At 30.7% G+C, this 24,700-nt stretch overlaps 7 protein-coding genes and 2 pseudogenes across 9 annotated transcripts, besides 3 other annotated features; 8 read left to right on the forward strand and 1 right to left on the reverse strand.

The window, feature by feature from the left end:
- Window positions 1-289: 289 nt before the first annotated feature.
- On the forward strand, window positions 290-3,737 carry TVAGG3_0932030 (3',5'-cyclic-nucleotide phosphodiesterase protein; the record flags this gene model as incomplete). The annotated part of the gene is made up of 1 exon (XM_001309509.1): window positions 296-3,703. The coding sequence occupies one exon, from the start codon at window positions 296-298 to the stop codon at window positions 3,701-3,703; it is 3,408 nt and encodes a 1,135-aa protein (XP_001309510.1).
- A 128-nt stretch (window positions 3,738-3,865) lies between these two features.
- On the forward strand, window positions 3,866-5,177 carry TVAGG3_0932040 (uncharacterized protein; the record flags this gene model as incomplete). Its single annotated transcript, XM_001309510.2, has 1 exon — window positions 3,866-5,107. The coding sequence occupies one exon, from the start codon at window positions 3,866-3,868 to the stop codon at window positions 5,105-5,107; it is 1,242 nt and encodes a 413-aa protein (XP_001309511.1).
- Window positions 5,178-10,969: 5,792 nt separating this feature from the next.
- TVAGG3_0932050 (tweety family) lies at window positions 10,970-13,479 on the reverse strand (the record flags this gene model as incomplete). Its single annotated transcript, XM_001309511.2, has 1 exon — window positions 11,052-13,474. A coding segment is annotated over one exon (2,423 nt), but the record flags the coding sequence as incomplete, so codon positions are not given.
- A 365-nt stretch (window positions 13,480-13,844) lies between these two features.
- Window positions 13,845-13,930: a mobile genetic element.
- Window positions 13,931-14,795: 865 nt separating this feature from the next.
- On the forward strand, window positions 14,796-16,901 carry TVAGG3_0932070 (uncharacterized protein; the record flags this gene model as incomplete). The annotated part of the gene is made up of 1 exon (XM_001309512.1): window positions 15,523-16,332. One exon carries the CDS (start codon window positions 15,523-15,525, stop codon window positions 16,330-16,332), a length of 810 nt encoding a protein of 269 aa, XP_001309513.1.
- Window positions 16,902-17,020: 119 nt separating this feature from the next.
- TVAGG3_0932080 (calcium ion binding) lies at window positions 17,021-18,326 on the forward strand (the record flags this gene model as incomplete). The annotated part of the gene is made up of 1 exon (XM_001309513.2): window positions 17,026-17,478. One exon carries the CDS (start codon window positions 17,026-17,028, stop codon window positions 17,476-17,478), a length of 453 nt encoding a protein of 150 aa, XP_001309514.1.
- A 316-nt stretch (window positions 18,327-18,642) lies between these two features.
- TVAGG3_0932090 lies at window positions 18,643-19,754 on the forward strand (annotated as a pseudogene). The gene has a single exon. A coding segment is annotated over exon 1 (1,112 nt).
- Window positions 19,755-19,801: 47 nt separating this feature from the next.
- TVAGG3_0932100 (uncharacterized protein) lies at window positions 19,802-20,020 on the forward strand (the record flags this gene model as incomplete). Its single annotated transcript, XM_051252631.1, has 1 exon — window positions 19,802-20,020. A coding segment is annotated over one exon (219 nt), but the record flags the coding sequence as incomplete, so codon positions are not given.
- A 524-nt stretch (window positions 20,021-20,544) lies between these two features.
- Window positions 20,545-20,793: a mobile genetic element.
- A 434-nt stretch (window positions 20,794-21,227) lies between these two features.
- On the forward strand, window positions 21,228-21,671 carry TVAGG3_0932120 (uncharacterized protein; the record flags this gene model as incomplete). The annotated part of the gene is made up of 1 exon (XM_051252632.1): window positions 21,228-21,671. A coding segment is annotated over one exon (444 nt), but the record flags the coding sequence as incomplete, so codon positions are not given.
- A 1,046-nt stretch (window positions 21,672-22,717) lies between these two features.
- TVAGG3_0932130 lies at window positions 22,718-23,288 on the forward strand (annotated as a pseudogene). Its single transcript has one exon. A coding segment is annotated over exon 1 (571 nt).
- A 994-nt stretch (window positions 23,289-24,282) lies between these two features.
- Window positions 24,283-24,700: part of a mobile genetic element that runs on past the window's edge.

Consider the following 24,700-nt stretch of genomic DNA (forward strand, 5'->3'; position numbering starts at 1 on the left):
CATTGAAATAATAATATGTAGCTTATAACCAATAGTCATATTATATGATAATAATTTGATAATTTTGTATTTGGAATTTTTGTTTCTTGAGACTATGAAAAATAACAGACATTCAAAGAATATCCCATTTCATTGCATCCATTTATCGGGATTAGAAAAATTTAATCAAATTATCTTTGATATTATGAATATATTTCGAAATTTACATTTGTCTTGATATCGGTTTTGTATTGCTAAATTAGATTTTGATTTGTAGAGAAAAAACGGTTTTTTTGTCAATGAGAGAATTTTGCAAATGAAATCGAGACCCATTACACCAATTGACATAAAAAGACCATCAACATCAATAAAAAAGATTCGCAAACCAGAAAAACCAGTCGATGCACTAAGAAGTACTACAAAACAAAATGAACAATATGCAGCCACCATAGCAGAGCTAGAAACACAACGAAATACATACATGGACGCTTTAGATGACCTAAATCAGCGTATTATCAAAGATGGAGACTTGATTGCAGGTCTCAGAGATCGTTTTCAAGAACTTTTACAAGGAAAAAAAGAAAAATCAAGCAGATCTAACCAAGATAACCTCGAAGAAGAAATCAAATTATCAAAAGAAGCAGAGAAAGCAATCATAGCGTTTGATTCGCAGCATCCTTCAGCTTATCTTGCAGAAAATCCTCATATTTTGATGGACATAACTTCTGGCACTTCAAACTATTTTTCAGAAGTCGCAATGAACATCGAGTCATCCATAACACTAGGAGAATACTTAGTAACATCAATGGAACAACTAAACTCTATCTCTCGCTGTCTAAAAGCCTATGAATCATTGAGACAATGTGTCAGATTAAATAATTTCTTAGAAACAGCCACAGAAACAACAAAAAAGGTTTTACAGTCAGAAGGAACTACAATACTATCATCAGATTTAGTATCCAAAGATTTCCACACTGTTATTTCCACGAATACTTATTATTTTTCATTAGATAAAGACAAGAGTTTTCCAGGACGTTGTATAAATCTCAAACAAAGTTTAATTGTCAGAGATCCTATAAATGACAAACTTTATTCACCATCAATTGATCAGATATTGAACCCAACAAACAAGACATTGTTAGTATCACCTATTTGGGATATCGGTGTTCTATATATTCCTCAAACAAGTCCTTTCAAAAAATCTTTTTCGAGAGCTGAAGTTTTAATTACAGAATTTTATTGTCAACTTTTGGCTCCTCTTTTAGCAGCTCACATTCATTATTCTCATTCCATACAGCTTGCAAATCATAGAAGAGCATTACAGATATTCAAGACAAACTTAGTTCCAAAGAATTCATTGAAAGCTTTGATACCTTTTCTTTATCAAACAATACAAGAATGTATTTATGCAAATGATGTTGAAATGTATATAATTAATGATGATAATTTCTCAAAAGTTACAAATGAAGGAAAAGTAGACACAAACCAATATAAACTTAATGGTCTTCCACATTATATTAGCGAGATAAAGAGCCCACATGTCATTGACAGAGTCAATGAAAGAACACCTAATTATGTTCAAGAAGTTGATGAATGGGCTTTAGGAAATTGTTTCTTAGGAATGCCGATAATTTCCAATGGAAAAGTCATTGCTGTTTTAGAATTGAGCGGAAAGAATGGAACAAACAAATTCACACAATGGGATGTTGATTTTGTTTCTGTTATTGTTAATTGTCTTGCTTTAATATTGCCGAGATGTTTGCAAGTTTTCGATAAAGAAAGAGATGAAAACATCATCAGAGAAGCAGCCATGTTTTCTGAAATTGTCTCTGAATATACTTATTCTAATATGCTTTCAACAAATGATATTTGCGAGAAGATATCATATGATGTTTTTAAACTAATTCCTTGTGAATATCTCTTGATTGCAACCAAATATGATAACACAATCAAAACAGTAATAACTCTCAAAAATGGAGAGAAAAGTGATGTTTTGTTTATCAATCCTGAGTTTCTTTCAATGTCATTGAAAGCGAATTATTCTATTTTGTCAAGAGATTTCACAGAAGTCAAGGATTTCAGGCCGATGAGAGAAATCGAATACAAAGAAATTGTTGCTGTAAGTCGTATTTACAATGATTATTGTTATGCTATTGTTTGTTTGAACACAATGGATAAATTAAGGAATTTTACTGTTGTCGACAAACATATGTTAGAAGTACTTGCTCAGTTATGTATAACAAGCAAAGTCAACAACTCGAAAATTCATGAAAAAGAAACAATTGAAATGGAAAATTTGAGTTTTCAAAATTCTTTGGAAGTCTTCAAGACAGTTTTATACAAAGAAAAACAGCTACAAAGCTTGTTATTAGTCTTTAGTGAGATGATTAATGCTCATTCTTTCTGTTTGATCGAGAAAAACAAAAGCAAAAATAATTTTTCAATATTGTTGAGTTCTCCAAATGTTAAAATTTGTCCTCCAATTCCATTAGATGATGTCTTATCAGCAATGATTTTATCTCAGCCTAGTCATCATATATTCATTGAAAATATCAATGAAACAGGTTTAGACAAATCAAAATTTGTTGAATTGTTCAAACAATTTTCTTCTCTTGTTATTTCTCCAATTTCAACTGACCAAACTTATTTCATTATTTTTGTTACTGATAACAAGTTTGCAAGTAATTTCAATGTATTATTTGACTTGTACACGCCAATGATAACGATATTGTTGAATATCTTCCTCAAAACAAATCATACAGATATGATAAGGAAAGCAAATCAACTCAAAATTGATGAATTGTCATTTTATGATCATGATTTGACTTCGAAATCTTTCTCAATAGAAAAATACAATGATCAACAAATCATTGAACTATTGTTGAGAGTCTTTGAAAGTTTAGAAATCAACAATGTTTTGTGCAGCAAAACTCCCAAAATTGTTAAGTTTTTGGAAGAAGTAAGTAAACTCTACAAAAACAATAAATATCATAATTGGAATCACGCTGTTGAAACTGTCCAATTATGTTACTCCATTGTTAAGCGTGGAAAGATGTCTCCAAGAGCAATAAATCCAATGCAAACAACTGCATTGATACTGGCTTGTTTATTACATGATATTTGCCATGATGGAACATCAAATGAATACCATATTAAAGCCAAATCATCATTATATCATGTATTTGGCGATGATTGTCCATTAGAGAATAGTTCACTGACAAGAAGTGTTAGATTACTTAAATCGCAGCCTTTCTTTGTTTGTATAAATAATGAAGAGTTTTGGCTGTTCTTTAAAGAATGCTTGTTAGCAACAGACATCAAAAAATACGAAGAAACTATACAGAATTATCAACAATGCGCAAGAAACTTTGATAGTAAGAATTTAATTCATTCTGTTTCATTGGCAAAACTCGTAATAACTGTTGCAAACATTTCTAATGTTGTTAGGCCGTTCTCACAAGCTCAGCAAGTTGCAGAAAATTTGGAAACAGAAACAGATGAAACAAATGAGAAACTAAGAACGCTAGGAATTAAAGAACAAACATTTGTTTATTGGAAATGTGAAAGTGATGAATTGCCAAACATTGAAATGAAATTCATTCAAGAAGTTGCAACACCGTTAATTAAAGCAATTACTGGTTCATTCCCGGAGCTTAATGACTTAAATACATCTCTAGAAGAGACAAAAAGAAATTGGCAACAGATTATTTCTAATTTAGAATAATAATTCTTTTATATTTGTAAAATATTGTTTTTTGGCTAAATATTTTAGTTTTTTATGAGATTATTGATAACATATCAAATCAGGAACCATGAATACAAGAAATAATTTGACATGTAAAGTAAAATGTCAAAAATATTTTAACATATATTTTTGTCTTGAATCATGGAGCCTAATGAGCAAACAATAGGAACCATTTGGTGCAATCCAACTGATGCTTCAAATATCAAAAACCGAATAGTCTCAGAAATCAAAGAAAACATATGGAGTGATTCAATTCCAAAAATCTGCCCATCCACAACAAATAATGGAATTGAAATGTTTAATATTTCGCTTGTGCACGGTGGAGATATCATTGATGACAGTCTTCTTGCATTAATATTAATTAAGATATCTGGATATTTTGAAAACTGCTATACTATAGTTCAAACAACAGAAGGAGACTTGTTTTTAATTGAAACACTATCTAAGCATGATGAAGATTTAGACCTAGATGAAGATATCGTTTCTATCGCAAAAGGTTCAATGTTATATTATGTTTCCGAACAATATTCCAAGTCAAATGAGTGCCCTAAGCATGCAACTCCATTCCAAGAAAAAATTCAAGAAACATTTAATAATTTTATAGAAAACACAAAGAAAGAAGAACTCTTTCATAATATGAAGGTTTTGATTCCAAGTAGATTAGCCAGAATGATAAGATATGAGCCTCAATTAATATCTGAAGTTGTAAAATTTGCCGAATATAGCAAAAAGGTTAATTTTAAAGACTATAAGTTATCCGAATCAGTAATAAAAATGAGAAAATATCACGCCGTGGTCCTTGATTCTCGTCCGATTAAAGTTCCACAAGAATTTTCAAGTCTTTGCAAAGAAAAGAGTTCAAGATTTATTAGAATATCATATTTATTGATATGCTCATATATGAAAATGGCAGAAAAATATAAAGAAATTGACGAAATTTCAAACAAATCAGATTTTGATTATTTGGATTCAAAAGAAATAACAGAAGATGATGATAAATGGCTTGATAGCAATGAAAAACCTGAAGGAGATTATGAAGAAATAGGAGATGAAATGGCTGAACGCTTCAAAACTTTTGTTTCAGAATTTTCTCAGTTTGATAAGATAGAAAATGATGGCTCAATAGGTTTTGATGCAGAAGAGTTTGCATATAAGCTTGAACACTTTTTAGATAGCACTGATTATGAAGAAGAGGAAGAAATCGATGAAGAAGACTTTGAAAACATGCTTAACGACGATGATGATAAAATATTAGTTGGTTTATCCAAAAATAAAGAGGACCAAGTTAAGTTTGCAACAGATAATTGGAATGAGAGTCTTAATTCTCAACCAACCTCAAATGGACCAACAACGCAATATATGAATTTGTTTGATTTGTCATAAATATGCTGTTTATCATGATATTAGTATAAGTATTGTCAATTAAAAACAATGTTCGATCGAAAAACTCGTTAAATACAATATTTTTAAAATAAAAGCTAACCATATCGAATAAATGATTGATACATCTATAAAGATCATGGAAGTCGAATGATTTAAAATGAGTGAAAATACTTTCAACAAAAACGCAATTCATATATACAACAATCATACAAATTTCGTAATCAATCTTAGTTTTAAATAATTTTGACGCAAAACACATTTTCTATTATGGGATTCGTCAAATGATTGTTAACTTCATTATTTTTCACGAAATTAGCAATAATATCCCTATATAATATGTTTTGCGTTAGATTTGCAAGTTGATTTGAGGGATTAATTGCTTATTTCAATTTTGCCAACAATTTTTAATGAAATTCTGACCTAACCAAAATAATTGATGCTAATAAATAAACAAATTCTTATTAGCATTATTTAGAAATTTGATTATTATGAGCAATTCATTCAATCATGAAGTCGTAAACTTTTCAAATTATTTTATTTGGATTTACAAAATAGTTATTTTAATTTATATGAATGAATTTCTTTCGATTCACAAGCATTGAATTATCTGAAATTTTTGAGAAAAATTTAATTATTGAATAGAAAGGTTTGAAATTCTCAAAAACCTATAAATGTAAATAATTTTTCATCATAAATGCATTGTATTCATATATTTCTATGATTATACTCTTCTCTGAAAAATCTGTTTTTTCTCAAATTTTCTTTCATTTTTATTTTGCATTTTCAATGATGAATAGGACCCAAGAGTGCATAATTAAACAAATACAATATCAATTAGTTAAATGGTCAGTATTTTGTTCACTTGTTCTCTAGAATACACTTTAATTACAACAATTTTTAACAATTTTAATTTAAAAATCTCAAAACATGCCAATTTGAATGAGTCATCATGTTTCACGAGCAATAAATTACAAGAATCAAATAGAAAGTAATGCAAATACCCTACGTTCCCAACTTCTGGAAAACGGTTTTTCACCCTTATGATCAGTTTCAGACACTTTGGGAGTCTCCCAAACTTTGATATTTTGCATTATGATAGAGAAACGTGTCTAGTTTAACGCACAGTTGTTTTAAAGGCAAATGATGATATCACATGAAATTATCAAATTATCAAATTTTGAAGTACCAGTCCAAAGGGTTAATTAGATCCTACACAGATGTGCGATAGTGAAACATATGTGTTCTTGATTTGAGAAGTCCTACTGATAGAGGTATGAATCTCACAGCTTTGTGTGAGTGTGTCTGACACTTGTATAGAGTGGAATATGCGCCGACATATATTATATAATAACATGTAGTTGATAATTATGAAAAAATAGAATTCGATGCGAATGATATTGAAAATTGTTTTGTAATTTGATATTTTTCTTATATGTGTTAATTAGTAAATGGCTTGTTTGTTGTGATAGTACTGTGAAAAATGAAAGGTATTTTAAATTAAAAAATTGAGATTTTGAGATATCTCTAGAATTAAGAATTTATTATGTATTTGACTTTTATATAACTATGTGTAAAGGATCTCGATGTCTATATGCTTTAAATAAAATTAAATAAAATGAGATAAAAAATTAAAATGGACAAGAAGATATATGGAAATGTAATTTGTATTGTGTTGGTTGTTGGCAAAATGATTTTAATACAGATTTAAGGATTTGGAATGGATTTGAAATTAAATGATTTTAATTCAAGGAGTAATAAGATTTTGAACTGGTTTTTATTTTGTGAATGTCAACTCCTTCCCTAGGATATGTATTAGAAAGATCAATGTCAAACTTTTTGAAAGAATTGTTTTTTTGTTGAGCGATTTTCTCATATTTAATAATCTATTTAAGTTGGCGTATCTTACGCCCTTCCAAAAATATGTATTAGAAAGATGACTTATAATTTCATAAATTATTTTGTCCCGACGGTTTGAGCGGTTATCAGAATGGTTGCTTACACAATGCGTCAGCAAAATGTCGGTTGGGGTGCCCTTCTTGGCCTCCTGAGTACTCACCAAGATACCCCCAGCTCCCGCAAAACACCTCCCTTAGGTGCGCATTACCTGACGGCATTATTTTGCAATTATTTCAAATTTTTTAGATGTCTTTTGTTAAAGTTTGTTAACTAAAGACTTGAAAACAGCTTACCGCTTCAAGCTGCTCTCTTCCCGGTTCCTCTGCCGCAATCTTATGTCTGATTGTGCGCAAAGCTCTCCTCCTTGTGAACCATGGCTGATAGAAAGAACTGAAAGACAGGATAGGAGGAACATGCCGGTTCAAGTTAACTTGCAATATGCTTCTGATTAGTGATTTTAGATGAAAGATTAGCGAAATTGCATTTAATTTGGATAGAAGGATTCAATTTTATGAAGCAGGCTCGTAGAAAATATGCAGGAATAGCATAATCTTTTGCAATCACAACGCGATTGCAAAACTTCGACCGACAAGAGTGTATCACTCTTGTCGGTCTGCATGTCTCATTCTGGGAGACATTGTCACTGCATGTCTCCCAGAATGAGACAATCTTCCGCATTCATAACTTGAATGCGGAAGTTTGACCGACAAGAGTGCACCATACACTCTTGTCGATCTAAATGTATCTTACAATCAAAGACACTTTCATACAATCTTTTCGAAGTTAAAAAAAAATTTAATTATTTCTTTCTTTTGTTTATTAAATCGCCTTACTCACGTACTAATCTCTTTTAGAGACTCTATCGAGCTATCCCCACATATAAACCTGTGACAATAATACATATTTACTCTCTTCATATTCTGATCTCATGACACATTATCGCAAAAACTATAATTATACAACACATCTCATAAAGTCTCATTTTAGCCCTATCTAAGCGTTCAAAACCTATTTTCCACACGTAATCTGATTCTTCTGGCTCCGCTGATTCGATTTCTGCTGTCAGATCGTGAAAATATGCATCACATAAAGAGATAAACACAACTCAAAATTATTGCTTTTTTTTCAAATTGTCTATTCATCCATCTTTACATATTTATTATCTCCTCCGTTTCCCCTCACAAATTCTTTTAATTTTCTGAATAATACGTATAATAAAATGAATATCTCAAAAACTAAAACACAAAATTAATGTTGGAAAATGACTAGATATAATCTGAACTTTTGAATTCATACATTTTTGGAAAAAATTGAATTTTCAAAAAAAGAGCTTATTTAGGTATGAACCTGAAGAGAAATTTTAAGGAAAATATTAAGTTGTGCAATTTGCATTTATCTCTTTATGTGATGCATATTTTCACGATCTGACAGCAGAAATCGAATCAGCGGAGCCAGAAGAATCAGATTACGTGTGGAAAATAGGTTTTGAACGCTTAGATAGGGCTAAAATGAGACTTTATGAGATGTGTTGTATAATTATAGTTTTTGCGATAATGTGTCATGAGATCAGAATATGAAGAGAGTAAATATGTATTATTGTCACAGGTTTATATGTGGGGATAGCTCGATAGAGTCTCTAAAAGAGATTAGTACGTGAGTAAGGCGATTTAATAAACAAAAGAAAGAAATAATTAAATTTTTTTTTAACTTCGAAAAGATTGTATGAAAGTGTCTTTGATTGTAAGATACATTTAGATCGACAAGAGTGTATTGTGCACTCTTGTCGGTCAAACTTCCGCATTCAAGTTATGAATGCGGAAGAGTGTCTCATTTGGGAGACATGCAGTGACAATGTCTCCCGAATGAGACATGCAGACCGACAAGAGTGCACAATACACTCTTGTCGGTCAAAGTTTTGCAACCATTCTGATTGCAAAGATTGTCTCATTCTGGGAGACATGCAGTGACAATGTCTCCCGGAATGAGACATGCAGACCGACAAGAGTGCACAATACACTCTTGTCGGTCAAACTTCCGCATTCATTATGAATGCGGAAGAGTCTCATTCTGGGAGACATGCAGTGACAATGTCTCCCGGAATGAGACATGCAGACCGACAAGAGTGCACAATACACTCTTGTCGGTCAAAGTTTTGCAACACATTCTGATTGCAAAATTGTCTCATTCTGGGAGACATGCAGTGACAATGTCTCCCAGAATGAGACATGCAGACCGACAAGAGTGCACCATACACGTTTGTCGGTCAAACTTCCGCATTCAAGTTATGAATGCGGAAGAGTGTCTCATTTTGGGAGACATGCAGTGACAATGTCTCCCAGAATGAGACATGCAGACCGACAAGAGTGCACAATACACTCTTGTCGGTCGAAGTTTTGTAATCACATTGTGATTGCAAAAGATTGTCTCATTCTGGGAGACATGCAGTGACAATGTCTCCCGGAATGAGACATGCAGACCGACAAGAGTGCACAATACACTCTTGTCGGTCAAACTTCCTAATACAAAATTTGATTCCCTTATTATCTTCTTAACAAAACTTAAGATTTCAATAATACATCATGAAAACATTCATTTACTACATTCACACTGTTATTCCTTTCTATAAATTAACTCATTTAATAGAATCTTGTTTTTATATCTTATTATTTTCTCATAATACTTCTAATTCCTCTATTTCCTCTTCCACATAAAATTTAATTTTGTAATGCTATCATATACACTTAATGTTTTCAAATTTTCAGATTTAAATTTAATCTTTATTTTCATCATCATTTATAATCTTGTTCCTATAGTTATAATAAATTATCGTCAGATTCTAATATTTATGATTCTTACTACTCAATTCAATATAATTATGTTAGTCACTCATATTCAGGAGAATAATTTAAAAATCTATAGCTCATATTTTGATAGTTATATATTTAGATGATATATATTGCAATTCCGGTTTCAACACGACCAAATGCCAAACCAAGACAAAATATATATGAATTTTCAAAATATCGATTTACATTAGAATCTATATCTAATTTTATCAATACACAAGTAGGGAATGTTCAATACATCTTTGAGCAACGTGAATAGCACAATTTTATAGGATTATTTGTTGATTATATAAAATATAAGCCAAATCGAATCTGCTGTATAGTACTTTAGTTTATCATTGAATGTTAAATGTGTTCAGATAAATATTTGAGTCAGATATCGCATTTTCTAATTTCAAAATTTATCTCATGAAGTTAGAATTTATTTGATCATACAACATCATGTTAGTCAAACTAGAGTTCAATGGCGATTCTAAAATGGAACAAATGCTTGTTTTATCAAAATGTTAAAATATTAATCTAAAAAACTTAATATCTAACCAAACCATTCTAGAATTATTATATACAAGTATAGGCAATCTAAATGCACACAGAATTCGGAAAATTAAAAAGAATATTTATGAGATTATTAAATCTTATGTAATTCAATGAAAAGTAGATAATATGAATATCTATAGGCTATATATCAACATATGAGTTTTTGGTTTGACCAATACTATACTAATGTGATCAAATTAATCTGATTTCTTAGATTTTCATTTGAAGCATTTGCAGTAGTAGGGGTACCTTTATATATTAACATATTAAAAAATTGCGCTCCGATTCGCAGTTTCTTCATGATTTTGAGATTGCATTAGATTTCGCGATGCAGAAAAAAATCACTTTAGATTCCCGTCAAACTCTAAGTATAAGCATATCTCTATATGTAGAAACTGTCTGCGCTATTTATTTCCCGGCTCAAAAAACCACGGTGTCTGTGTGAGGAAAATACCCATTTTAGGACCCTGGGTAGGGGGTCATGAAAATTTTCCAAGAGTTGGAAATATAGGGTAATTACAAATCAAATTAAATTATTTTTCACAAAATTCAGAAAAAAAGTAGAAAGAAAATATCTAAATAAAAAAATCTTTAATGAAGTTTCTTTGACAACAGCGAAAAAAAAATTATAAATAAAAATAACACACAAAAAGATTTGGTTTTTCTTAGAGTATCTTCTCTTGCGTCTAGCATTTCCTCCAGAGCTTGATGAGGATGAGAATGAAGAAGAGGATGATGAAGATGCCTTCCTATCTGATGATGAATAATCAGAAGAAGCCTTGTTCATCTTTCCTCCAGAAGATGATGATTTATCATAATCATAGCTAGAAGACTCGTCATATGAAGATGAAACAGCATCAGGGTTCATCATGCCTTTCCTTCTGATGTAGATGAGGAGGGAAGAGATGAAAACAGCAGCAGCACCGAATTGGCACATGAAGAAGATAGCAGAAAGGGCATAAGATGTATTATATGTTACAATTGTTCCAAATAATGCAGCCAATTTAGATATTGGAGCAAGCTTAGCACCTTTGAATGCATCAACAAGATGGTTGACAGCTCCTGATGTTAAATTAGTTGTGGCGTTCAAGAAACGTTCAAGAGATGGGAACAATTCACCATTCCATGTGGCAAGGAAGTTTGAACTGTACTTATCGAAGATATTGGATTTGGCGGCGTTGTATGTATTTTGATACTTACCTGGAAGTATTTCATCGATATCTTTTGCAATTGCAGTAAGATCATCCTGCAATGTCTTCTTCTCATCAGGTGTCAATCCACTTTTTTCAATCTTGTCATTTGCATCTTCAACTTCTTTACTAATGTTCTTTGGATAGTTATCGTTTTCTTTGATATTATCTGGAAGTTGTTTCTTAGCTGGGCCAATAGCATCAGAGAAAACTGAAGCAATACCTTCGTAAATAGTATTGTTGAACCAGTTAGAAATGTTGGCGCATCTCTCAAGAAGATGATCAGTGTTGAGAATCTTCTGGATATCGATAACACTCATCAAAGAACTGTCACTCTTATCAGAATGAAGAATTGTATCCATTGGACTTCCCTTGATCTTTGTGAGATCGACAACGATTGGGTCAATAGAGATTGTGATCGAAACATCATTGACCTTGACATCCTGTGAGAATGAGAATTCCAATGTTCCGTTCTGAGTCAAATCTGGAACGTAGTTAATAACTGTATCAAATGACAAAACTGTTTCGTGGACAATGACGCAGACATAAGCGACGACGAAAGAAACAAGACCAAGAACCAAATATGCCAAGAAACCAGAGAAGAGGTGGCAGCATGGGCAGCAAGAAGCCTGGCAGCGAGAGCACTTGCTGTGGCCGCAGAAGATGCACCATGTTGAGGCAACGAGAATCAAGAAAGCGCCAGCACCTAAACCAATGATACTATAAACTGGGTATTTGATTGCCTTGGCAATTTCAATAAGCTCTGTCATGTTTGGATTGACACCAAGTTGGAGTAACAGGATATTGAGGGTGCTAACTCCATCAGCCATGTTTGTGTATTCTTTGATATTATCATTAAGTTTCATATCCTTGATTTGATCGAGTTGGTCAACAAGTGGATCAGAAATTGTAGAACCAGTGTCATTCAACTGTCGAATACTGTCATCCATGGATTTAAGAGCATCATTAATATGATCCTTAACGCTTTGGATTTGTTCTGTGAAGTCAAGCTTTGGAATAGAAGATTCAACACGACAAATTTCTTTTGAGTCATTGTTATACTTCTGAACATGATACTTAAGTAATTCTAATGCATCAAAGAGATTTTGTGGATTGGAGTTTGTGGCAGGATCGTAGTTTTCAGAGTTAGTAACAGTGCTAACAACGCTGTTGTATCCATTTTTGAGACCGTTAACAATGGTTTTAACGAAGTATTTAATGTCATCTGGGACCTTATCAATGTAGGAAACAATGTCATCTAAAAGTGAATTGATGTTGTTGGAGAATGGAGTGATAAGGGAACTGTTGACTTCTGGGTAGACGGTGGCATAGGCATCTTCCAAATGAAGGGCTGTGTTGTATGTGCTTCTTACTGGGGAAATGATGAAGAAGAAGCAGATACCGGCAAGGAGATAAAGAGCTGAAGCAACTAACATGCAGCCCTTAGAACACCAGTTTGGCATTGAGGACTCCTTTGGCTTGCAGCAGCAGCATGTGAAAATGTAAAAGAGGAATAAAAGGAGGACCAAAATAAGGAAAATAATTAAGATGATGATTGCAAAGGCAGCTCCTACAATTAGACCAGTCAATTGTTTGGTATCTGAAACGTAATCTTGAACATATTGAATTTTATCGGAGACATCAGCTTGGAAATCTGAAAAGAAAGAATTAAAGTCTCCTAATGATTTAACTGTACCTTTGTAAGGCTCGAGCATATCAATAAGATAATGAGAAGCATTGAAATTTGCGACAACTGGGAATCCAAAGATTGTTTTATTATCTACCATTTTGCCGATTTTTCCTTGGACCTTGACCCAGCCGTTGAATCCGGCGTAAAAGTTACTAGGATATGTTGGAAGTTCCCAACATAGAGACTGTGTAATAAAGAAGAGAAACATCAAACTTTAAGATTGTTGACGATAAATTTCCTCTCAAAAACATAAAATAAAAATTGGAATATATTAGATTGGTGATTAGGATGAAAAAGTTATATGAGAATTAACCATCGAAAAATAGGGGTCTCAAAAACCTAGTGTTTTTGAATAAGAAATTTCGGTTTGGATAACTATATTTCTAGAATTATGTTATTTTATAGTATTTATAGATTTTATGAATTGGGTTTTGAAAAATATCACCGAAAAAAATTTTCAATGCTTTCAATGGACTTTCTTTCATATCTAACAAAAAAATCAATATTGTCCTGCATGAAATATGAAACGATTAAACGTGTATTTTAGCATTCGATGAAGAAGAATAGCGAATTTGATAGAGTAGGGGTAATTTTAGCTAAAAGTGACACACCCGTGAAGGGTGTGATTACCGATCGTCACTTTTAGCTAAAATTTGGGTTTGCCGAATTTGATATACATTTGAATTTTGAATTAAATTGTAATTATCAGTACCCATTTGATAAATAGTAAAAGATGTTTATTTTCCAGAAAAAAAGACGTTAAATTTCTGAGACAATCTGTCGCTCGGGTTCTATAAATCCATCATTGTCTGCTATGTTGAAGCCATTTAATTAATCATTTAAATTGCCAATTGATAAAATGGATATTTGCCATATTGCCATTCTGGAATACGTGATTATTTTATAAATTATTTTATTTTGAAGCTTCCGAACCAAAAGGCAAATCTTTGGATTATTAGTCCTTTATAAATCCTTTTAGAATAAGTTCTTAGAACAACGGGTTTATCCAAAAAAAAGCTGTTTGAAAAGCTGTAAGGTGTAGCAATATTAACTTAGAAAGCTGTTAATAAGATGTTATATCAAAACTTTAGATTCTTATAATTGGATATTTTATTAACAATTTGAGCTACAAAACTTTAATTTGATATTATGCATTCTGATCTTTATTTGATATTACAGTGACAAGAAATATATATATATCAAGTCAATACTGAAAAAAAAAAATTATAGTGATGCAAAATTGTTCGGATTGACTCTGATTATTAACGAAAGCGTAATTCCACTTAAAATGAGTTCAAGAAAATAATATGTGTGGATTATGATCCAAATTTTAATAATTTTGACAAAAAATAGTTGTCAATTTATTATTGGTTCCATTACTAAACATACATTAATGAGCTATTTTTAATTTTAAACCGTAATATACATTCAAAAATATAAAAAAAGAAAAGAAAACATTTCAACGAAATAGAAGTTAGATACGTTTCCAAAAATATTTTTTTCCAAAACAATATATTTGAATACTTTGAAAGCAAGAAATTGAATGAGAATTCAACTTGAAAATAGAATGATATTTGAACATCTTATAGATATAAAGTTAATTTTAGAAATCGATATGGTCACAATTTTATTTTTGAAAAACTCAATTAAACTGCAATGGTTGTGTGATTGTTTGGCAAATATTTTGTAATTATTTATTGATCGTAATTTGAAAGTGCTTAAAAAATCATGTTAACAGATATTGTTTATTTATATGATTTATATTAAATCGATCGATATATTTCTAATGTCACATTTTTTCTTTTCAATCGAAATTCATTAATAGTTAATTCACAATATCTCATTTACCACGTTATTATTTAGCAATTAACGTGAAATTGTAGACTTCTCAAAAAAATCAATATATGTAAACTTTTCATAACAGAACTTTTTTGAGATTCTAATTTGTTTGTTATGCTAGAAAATCAAATATTTTTAGCTAACACGTCAAAGATCTCTCTTAACGAAAGTGCAATCCAGGAGAATTCAAATCAGCATAATAGTCCTTACGAAAAAAATTCGATTCATTCTCCAATTTCTTCTAGAAACAAGTAAAAGGGCTCGAAATCCCAATTAAAACTAAATAAGCGTAAAGATAAATATGCAAAGCTTGATAAATCCATCGTGAAGCTTACAATCGAAGAACGTTATCCTTCAGAAGATTCAGAAAGTGATAGTTCTTCTGATACAGGTGATGAATTAATCTTTAACTCAATGATGAACGCCTTAAAGAGCAAACCAATTAGAACAAGGAAACGGATAAACACTCGAGCAAATACAAGTTTAGCAATTCCAAAAGTTGAAAACTTAATATCTGTAAAAGAACCTAATAGTCCACCGTCAAAGCATCTGATTAATAGATCAATGCGCAAAAGAAGCTTGGTTAATTTTTCGGTCAAATCTATTGATGCATCAGACTCTCCAACTAATGTAGAACATCTTAACCTTCAGAGCATATTACCGAAATATAATGATTACATATTCACTTCAGAGCATAACAAATTAGGTTTAACAACACACGCTTCTTACAAAATTAAGCAAGGAGAATATACTCTATTTCGTGCAAAGCAGAAAGATAGAAGTATTAAGGTTAATTCTCCTATTTTCATCAGTTCCGGAACAAAATCGCAACAAAATACTAGCAAACACGTAGGAATTTTCATGGCATTTAATAAAACAACAGAGTTCGCACTTTCTGATATTCAGGATAACGTTCAATACTCTTCAGAACAGATTAAGGCAAATATTCAAGAAGATCAACTTTCTCTTTCCCTTAGAATACACACACCAAGAGATAAGTTGGAAATCCAAGGTAATTACTCTCCCAGAGAACCTTCGGATTCAAACAGAACGGTTTCATTTGTTGACAAGGCCTCAAATATTGAATACATTACGTTAACGTACGTTTCGGATACAACTTGGTCCATACGCGCCATCGATGATATAGATCCCAAGCAGCTCTTATCGCTGGCAATTGTAGTTGATCATTTTTCTCGCATTGCGAAGAAGAAATCTGCTTTTGTATAGATATTATTTTCTGTATTAATTTATTTCGGTTGTTTTTATATTTAGTGAATAAATTTTGTTTGTTTTCTTATTACGATTTTTATTAATCATCGTAAATATTTCGATCAATGAAATTTTGTAAAAGATTTGTGTTAATGAAGTATGTCGCTAATCATTGTATGATTGGGTAAATTGTTTCTATATCTATTAACTTGGATTGATATAGAATATCTAAAACAATAAAATTTTGAAATGACTTTGAAGGGCTATTGATTGAATGTATAGTATAAATGCCCTAATGTAATTGATTCTTATGTTCCAAAATGAACAAAAATTATATTTTCATTTTTTTTTATATTAAATTGTCAGACTCGTGTTTGTTTAAGTGGTAAATGATCCATTGGTGGGTAGCTATTGTCTTTAGTATACATATGATTGCCGGGTCGCAGATATTTCTCTTTCTCCAGATATAGTCATTTGGAAAACAATATATGTTTATCCATGTTTCCATGTCAAGTAATATAAAGTTTGTGAGAGTAAAGTGATAATGTTCTCACGGCTGTCAGCCTCTAGCGGATAAAGTAATTTTGTATGATTCATATTTTAATAAATTTTTATCGTCTCTTCAGAATTATCCGCCTATCAAGAAAGATTGATTGTTTTCATTAGTATATATAATACATAATTTTCTCAAAAACTCATATAAAAGTGTCAATGGCAAAGAATACTTGTATCTTTACTCCTGCCCAGCTTCAGGAATTCAAACAACAGTTTGAAGATTTGGATGCTGACGGAGATGGAAAGCTCGACCGTGAAGAAGTTGGTGAAATATTACAATGGGAAGCGAGCTACGTTGACAGATTGATGGTTGTTCTCCTTTTCGAAAAATACGATAGAAACAAAGATGGTGTCATTAGCTTCGACGAGTTTTTAGATTTTTGCGAGCATGCATGCTCAAGAGATCAAGACTTACTCTTGAGAGAAATATTTGCTATTTGCGATGTCGATCACAACCAGCAGCTTGATCTTAACGAAGTCATCTGCCTTGGAAAATTAATGGGCGTTGATGTTACTAAAAATGACGCAATTGCTACAATTGATAGTCTCGATAGGAACCGCGATAAGGTTATTAATATTACCGAATTCTTATCTATCCTTCATCAATAAAATATTATTAGACTACTTCTTCGAATAAGAAGAAAAAAAAAATTAAAGATAACAAAAGTTTTTTAATTTTTAAAACCAATGTATTTTATATTCTATTGCAGTAGTATAGTTTTTGTTGGAATGCACTAATTCTGTCTTTACATGTGATTCCTTGTTGTCACTTTTTTCTGAGTGTTGTGCTCAATTTATCTCATCTTAATATATTTCAGCGAGTAGCTTAGAACAAATCAAAGAAATGGTATATCAAAGATTCTTTTGCAATATAATTTAAATAAATATCGATTTGGAATATGAATGTCATAGAATTGATGTTTTGCAATTGTTGTTCTGCTTCCTATATATCTTCTATGGATATCTTTTATGTCTGTGGCTTTTATTTCCTGAGATATAGTGAACTCATTGTGGGAATTGTTGAATTTCCTGAAAACTCGGCAATTTTTATTTTCAAAAATCGAGTCAGATATGAATGTGAATTTTGGTGACACTCTCATTTTTGAGGTCGGTATTATGAAAATATTAATTGAAGTCTTACTCATAAGAAGCATGAAAGGCATTATCCAGTAATCGGCTAGTAAGCTTCAAGATAATTTCGGAAATTACTTTGTGTTGCTCTTTCTTCATTCCATGAGGCAACTATGTAGCAATTTCGTATTAATATTTTTAGTGAGTATGAAGATCGATGGCTGTGTAAATAGTAGTAGGATAGGAAGGGTTGTGTGACTTTTTTTGTTACGTCTATATATAGATGAAAGTATATTTTCACATCTTCTATATATAGATGATATAAAAATTTTTTCTTACGTTTTTTAAGTCATGAATTCGTAAGAAAGCGCGACATTATTAAATAAATTAGTAATAAATATTATATACTAAACACATTTTAAAAAATTAACATTAATTTTAAAATAATTTATTTTTTATCTTTTATAAAAGAAGCTATATATAGATGATATCAGATATTCCGCGATTAATTAAACATTGTTTAAATCCTGAATGGAATCAATGGAGTCATAATCAAAGACCTCATAAACGAGTAAAAGAAATTAGAAATAATTATTTTCATGAATGAAAGATTCACTACCATAATGAAATAAAAAATAAAAAAATAAACTTTAAAAATTCATGTCTCACATTTTTGAATAATTTATTTTTATTTTGTATGAAATGAGCGTCAAAACTAACAACGTTAAAAAATTAGGATTCACAAACGAGGAAATAGAGGATATATTAGATGAGATGTGTTATGAAGTTAGTAAATATTATTTAAGAAATTGTCAAAAATTTGCCGAGTTATTAAATGATTTAGATTATGATGGAAAAATGAATAAAGATGATGTTATAAATTTCTTATATCCCACATCTGAAGAAGAAAAACCTAAAGAACCTGATGTTTTCCCTGAATATTATGAAGAACGGATTAAAGATGATGATGAATACGATGAAATTGAAATTGAAAGACTGAAAAAATAAGAGATGAAATAATGAAAAAATTAAGGAATTAAGAGAAGTTGAAAAATATAATGAAAATGAAGTAGAGGGTTTAATGAATATCCCAGCTTCAGAATCAGCAATTCAGAAATCTCATGAAGAAAGATATAAAAATTATGTCTCAGAATCAACACAAAATTTATTAGATGGCGAAATAGATGAAACACTTTCAGAAGAAGGTACTAAATTTATTCGTAAACATAAGTTACAATTTATTGATAATGAAAAATACCCTTGTATCTTACTTTCACCCCCTCTCGATTCTGAGAAATTCAAAAAAGCTCTTAAAAACGTGACATATGCAACTAATACGATTAAGAAAGAAGATCATGATATTTACACAAATTATTATTTAAATAAATGCACAGGTGTTGATAAAGTTTTTGATTTATTAGATAAAATATCAAAAGAAACCATTGGAACATATAAAATTTTGTGTGATTGTGGTTTCATTATTGAAGATACCAATAATGTTTCATATGAAAGAACAGCACCGAAGGAAGATGAAGTGGAAAGTCTATACCATTCGTTATTAAGAATATAAAAGATATGAAAACGATAAGCATTATATTTATTCATTTATTTCAGAAAAAATGGAAGCAACCCATAAAACATCTTCTCATCATTTTATAGCTATTCATACATTCCTTTTCAAAGTTGTGAAATTAAATAAGACAGGAATTAGATTTAATGTATCAGGGTACGCATTCTTGAGTAAATTAAAATGTATTCGTCACGTCGCGGATGATAAAAATTTATGTGTTCTTAATTCATTTTATGGGCTTTAAAAAATAAACTTTTTTTATTTATTTTTTAATTTTTTGTTCTTACATAAATGAACAAAAACGGAACCGCTAAAATGAATGATAATCAAATTAGAGCAGAAGGTAGAAGGTTATTTAAACGCTTCTATAACATTCCTGATGGTGTTAATCCTAAAACTCGTAGAAGTTATTTAAATGAAGCAATAGATGCCTATGAAGGGTTTAACATTTCATCAGAAAGTGAGAGATTAGCGAGAATGTTAAATGTTAATATTGATTTCTATTATTGTGATCCTCAACCAGAAGACGTGGACATAAATAAGGTAGACTTTCCATTAGTGGATTCAATAATGATAGATCCAGAATTTGAAACAGTAAATATTTTATTAAACAGAGTCCATGTGGAAAACTTCACGCTGACAGAATAACAGACGTTGAAGCACTCACCGGCTATAGAGTTTGTCCATATTGTAAAGAAGAAGTTTATTCTATCCGTGATGATCCAGAAAGGAAAAACCAAAGAAGATTTTTAAAGCATTGTGAGAAATGTAAAGAAAATAATGGAAGATTAATTCAAGACGTTCAGTTGCAAAAGACACAGCAACCATGCACCACATATTACGAAACAGAAGATATATCAGTGGTTATTAGCTCATAATTTGCAGGAATATTATAAACCGACAAGATATTATATTACTTTGACTTCGAAACATTAGAGACTAAAGAAGAATTAACTTTCTGAGTGTGCAACTTTGAACGCTTACTTTAAACCATTCATGGTATCATCAACGGTTAAATTAAATGATAAACATATACGAGGAATTTTTGCTTAACTTCGAGTGATTCTTTTATTTCTGATTGGATTGAGTTTTTATTTTCAACCTGTTCATTAGTTGCTAAATCAAATATTGAACAATATGAAGAATTAATGAAGTCGCAAACGGACTCTTTGAGTCCTGAAGGTCTTTCAGACCAAACGGCGGGGACTTTGTCTCATACATTAAATGAAAAACAGAAGGAAGCATTTAAAGAACTTCTAGATGAGGAATTCAATAAAGTGAATATCATAGTTTAATTCGGGAAAGTTTGATTTAAATTTAATTCTTCGTGATTTAAACACCGCAAAATGGAAAATAAATCAATGCTGGTTCTTCTTCACAATTTAAGCAAATCATGTAAAGAAAACAAACACTCCATATGAATTGAGATTTATTGACATCAGAAATTATATAGCGGGTGGGACATTAGACCAATTCACTCAAGATTTCGGAAACAATAAATCACGTGTTAAATCCTTTTCCCTTATCAATTCATCACATGGGAAATTACGAAGAAGAATTATATAAAGAGGAACCATTCACGAAAGATTCATTTTTATTCAGCATTAACCCAAGAAACTATATCAGATAGTGTTATCAAATATATCTCAATATGATGCTAAAAACTTTAAGAATAGATTAGAATATTTTCATTATTGCAATAAAGATGTTTGAAATTATGATTGACCCAATTGATAAAATTATTGAAGAAACATTTGTTTATAAAATTGACATGCTTCATAATCTTTCTTTATCATCGAATGCTTCAATGATTCGTTACGCTTTAGCATATAAAGACTTTAATCCTAATGAAAAATATCCTGAGGAAGAGATAGAATCAAGTTTTGAATTAACGAAAAAGTATTGGAAATATAAAATTGAATCATATAAGAAACAAGATGAAAAAGCAGAAAGGGATACTAAAAATAATGTTTCAATGGATGATTTTCAATACTATCACGATTTAATCCTTTCATCTAAATGCAAAATGTGTGGTAAAGCGTTTACATATGCAAATAAACCAACATTGGATAGAATCGATAATGAAAAACCACATACCAAAGAAAATTGTCAGTTAATGTGTTGTTATTGCAATGTCGTGAAATCAAATAAAGATGAAGATGTTCAACGTTTAAGAATCAATTTAAGAAATTATGCATTAAAAAATAATTTACCAATGACTTTAGATTCAGTTGAAGCTTATCACATTCTCCGTAATGGAATTACTGGTGGTTTATCAAATGTTCACATAGAGTAAATCTTAAAGGAATCACGCACATTAATAAACTTTCATATAATCCAGAAACTAAAACTGTATCAAATGAGGACACCACCAACATTATGACTCATTTCGTTGGTGTTGATTTTAATTCATTATATCCTTCATCATTTTCATCTAATCCTCATGATTTCATTCAATATACTGACCATAAAATGTATATGCCGGGAAGATTGAATGGTGTTATCATTTGTGATACAGCAACAAAGAAAGCAAAAGCACTGGGAATAATTAAGAAGAAAAATACTTTATTCGTTGCTGAAGTAAAGGGTCACATTGATGAAAAATACATTAATGATTACATAAACTTTTTACCGATAATAAGAAACTTAGATATTATCACAGATGAAAAAACAATTGGTAGTTTTATGTATAATTACATGAAATCAAACAATCTACCGGTTGACCAGAAACAGAGGAAATTAACTCAGTTAGCATCAACACACAACCAATATCAACCATTTTCTTCTTATTATCTATGGTATCTAATAGACAGGTTTAATTTTATCATCGATGATATTCAATCAATTTTAACATTTACGAAAAACACTTGTTTTAATGAATTTGCGAACAAATTTATGAACGAAAGACAAAAGGCTGAATTAGAAGGAAATAAAGGAAAAAGTTTATTTTGCAAAATTTCACTTAATGGATCATATGGTTACGATGCAATGAATACACAAAATTACGCAAAGACTAAAATAATGAATGCACAGAGGGCACGCGTTGCATGTATGTCAAATAAGTTTAAAAACATAAGAGAAATAGGTGAAGATACATATCAAGTGATGCTTAAAGATAGATTTTATAGATGTGATACATGTTTACAAGAGGCATTCTTCACTTTAGATAATGCTAAATACTGGTATTTGGTTTTCATTTATGATTTTATGTATAAATGCATGAATGTTAATCGTTTTCATTTCATTGAAGGTGATACTGATTCATCTTATTGGGCTATTGCTGGCGATCCAAGTCTTCCTAACACTCAAGCATTTCAGGCGATTGTTACCGATAAAAATTTTATGATAAAAACATTTCCAAATTCGCACCATTTGATTTCTTCTGTTTTGATGAGAAATTTAAACCTAAATTAAAGAATAAAGCTGAAGAAAAAGCACATGAGAAAAAATTATTGGGTTTAGCAATTGAGAAACAAGGTGATAACATGGTTGCTTTATGTCCTAAGTGTTATACATCATTCAACGGTTCAATCGATGGAAGTGATTTTAAAAAGATTGCACAAAAAATGAAGGGTGTTAGTTTAAGACAAAATAAGCAATTAACACCTAAAAATATTTGGATATAATAAATGATAAAGTGATATTTGATGGTCAAAATATTAATTTACAACTTAAAAACGGGTCAATGACTCGCTTAACAATCGGTAAGACTGCATTAACAGGAGCACACACTAAGGCCGTATGTTGTGAAAATGGATGTTGTATGCCATTTATTTAATACAATTTAAAAACGTAGGAGTTGAGTCATGAATTTAAAATTTTATTTTTAATAAAATGCCACAGAAGAGATAAAAGGAACCGTTAATGATGTGATTCAATATGTAAATAATGGTTTTGATACTATGATTCAAAGAGGTGGGCACCTTTAAAACATTGATTTTATTTTTATATAAATGGATAACATAGATTTAAAAATTTTAATTGATGATTTAGTATTTAATCAAAATTTTCTTACTTATTATGAATTAAAATCATATCTCCAAAAACATAATAACAATATAATGGGTGATGATATGGAATATTATTATCCATATTATAAAAATGAAATTTTGAAATATCATAATAAAATAATTTCTAAAATTAAAGACAAAATTAAAAATAATGAATATACAAAGGGAAAAACTAAATCACAACTTAAACAGTTGAAAGATTTCAAAAATAAAGTATTAACAGAAGAAGATATTGATGAATTATATAATTTATATAATCCTGAGCCACAAAAACCAAAGCCGAGGTCTAAAGTAGCAAATGTTCAACAGCCAAAGGAACAAAAACAAAAGGTGCAAAACATCCAGGTCCTTCAGACCATAAATGAAGCACAAGCTTTAATTTATGATTCATTAGTTAAACCGTATTCAGCCCGACTTTTAAATGAAGATCAACTTTTGGAATTCATCCTTCAACATAAACTCGAAGCGGGAAAGTATATCAAACCTTTATATACAGCATATTTAAAACAAATGAATAGAATACATCCAGAATTAATGAAGGGGGGAATGAATTCCAAAATCAAAGCAGATAAAATTAAACCACTTGCAACACCAAAACCTCCAACGACAGTACCTCCTCCTCCTTCAGTTAATCCTTCATCATTCACTTTATTATATCCATTTCAAACATTAAAGAAGCAAAAAGATTTTAAAAAGGATTTCAAGATATTAAATAAACCAATTGACCCGAAAATTCAACCGTTAAAGGAAAAATTTAGTCGCCCTTCATTTGCTCCATATCCATATTCATACGAAATCGATCATCTGGAATATTCAAAATGAAACGTTACTTATTTATTTGCCATTAACATTAACACTAGATATTTATATTGCATTCCGGTGAAAGGGAAAACAGAACAGGAAACAAGAAGAGCTATACAATACTTACTAGATCATGAAATAGTAGATAATATCAGGGGTGATGGTGATAAAGGATTTCAGGCAACTATGACTCATTATTTCCCACAAATTAATTTTTTCTTTTCATCCTCTCCATATACGTTTCATAATAAAATAGTTGATGCGGTAATGAGAACTCTTAGAGATGCGTTAGGGGTTAACGGTCAGATATACTGGGATGGAAATCATGACTCCATCATACAACAGTTAGTATATTATTACAATAATACATGGCATAGAA

This window comes from Trichomonas vaginalis, chromosome I, assembly GCF_026262505.1.
Source record: "Trichomonas vaginalis G3 chromosome I, whole genome shotgun sequence".
NCBI lineage: Eukaryota > Parabasalia > Trichomonadida > Trichomonadidae > Trichomonas > Trichomonas vaginalis.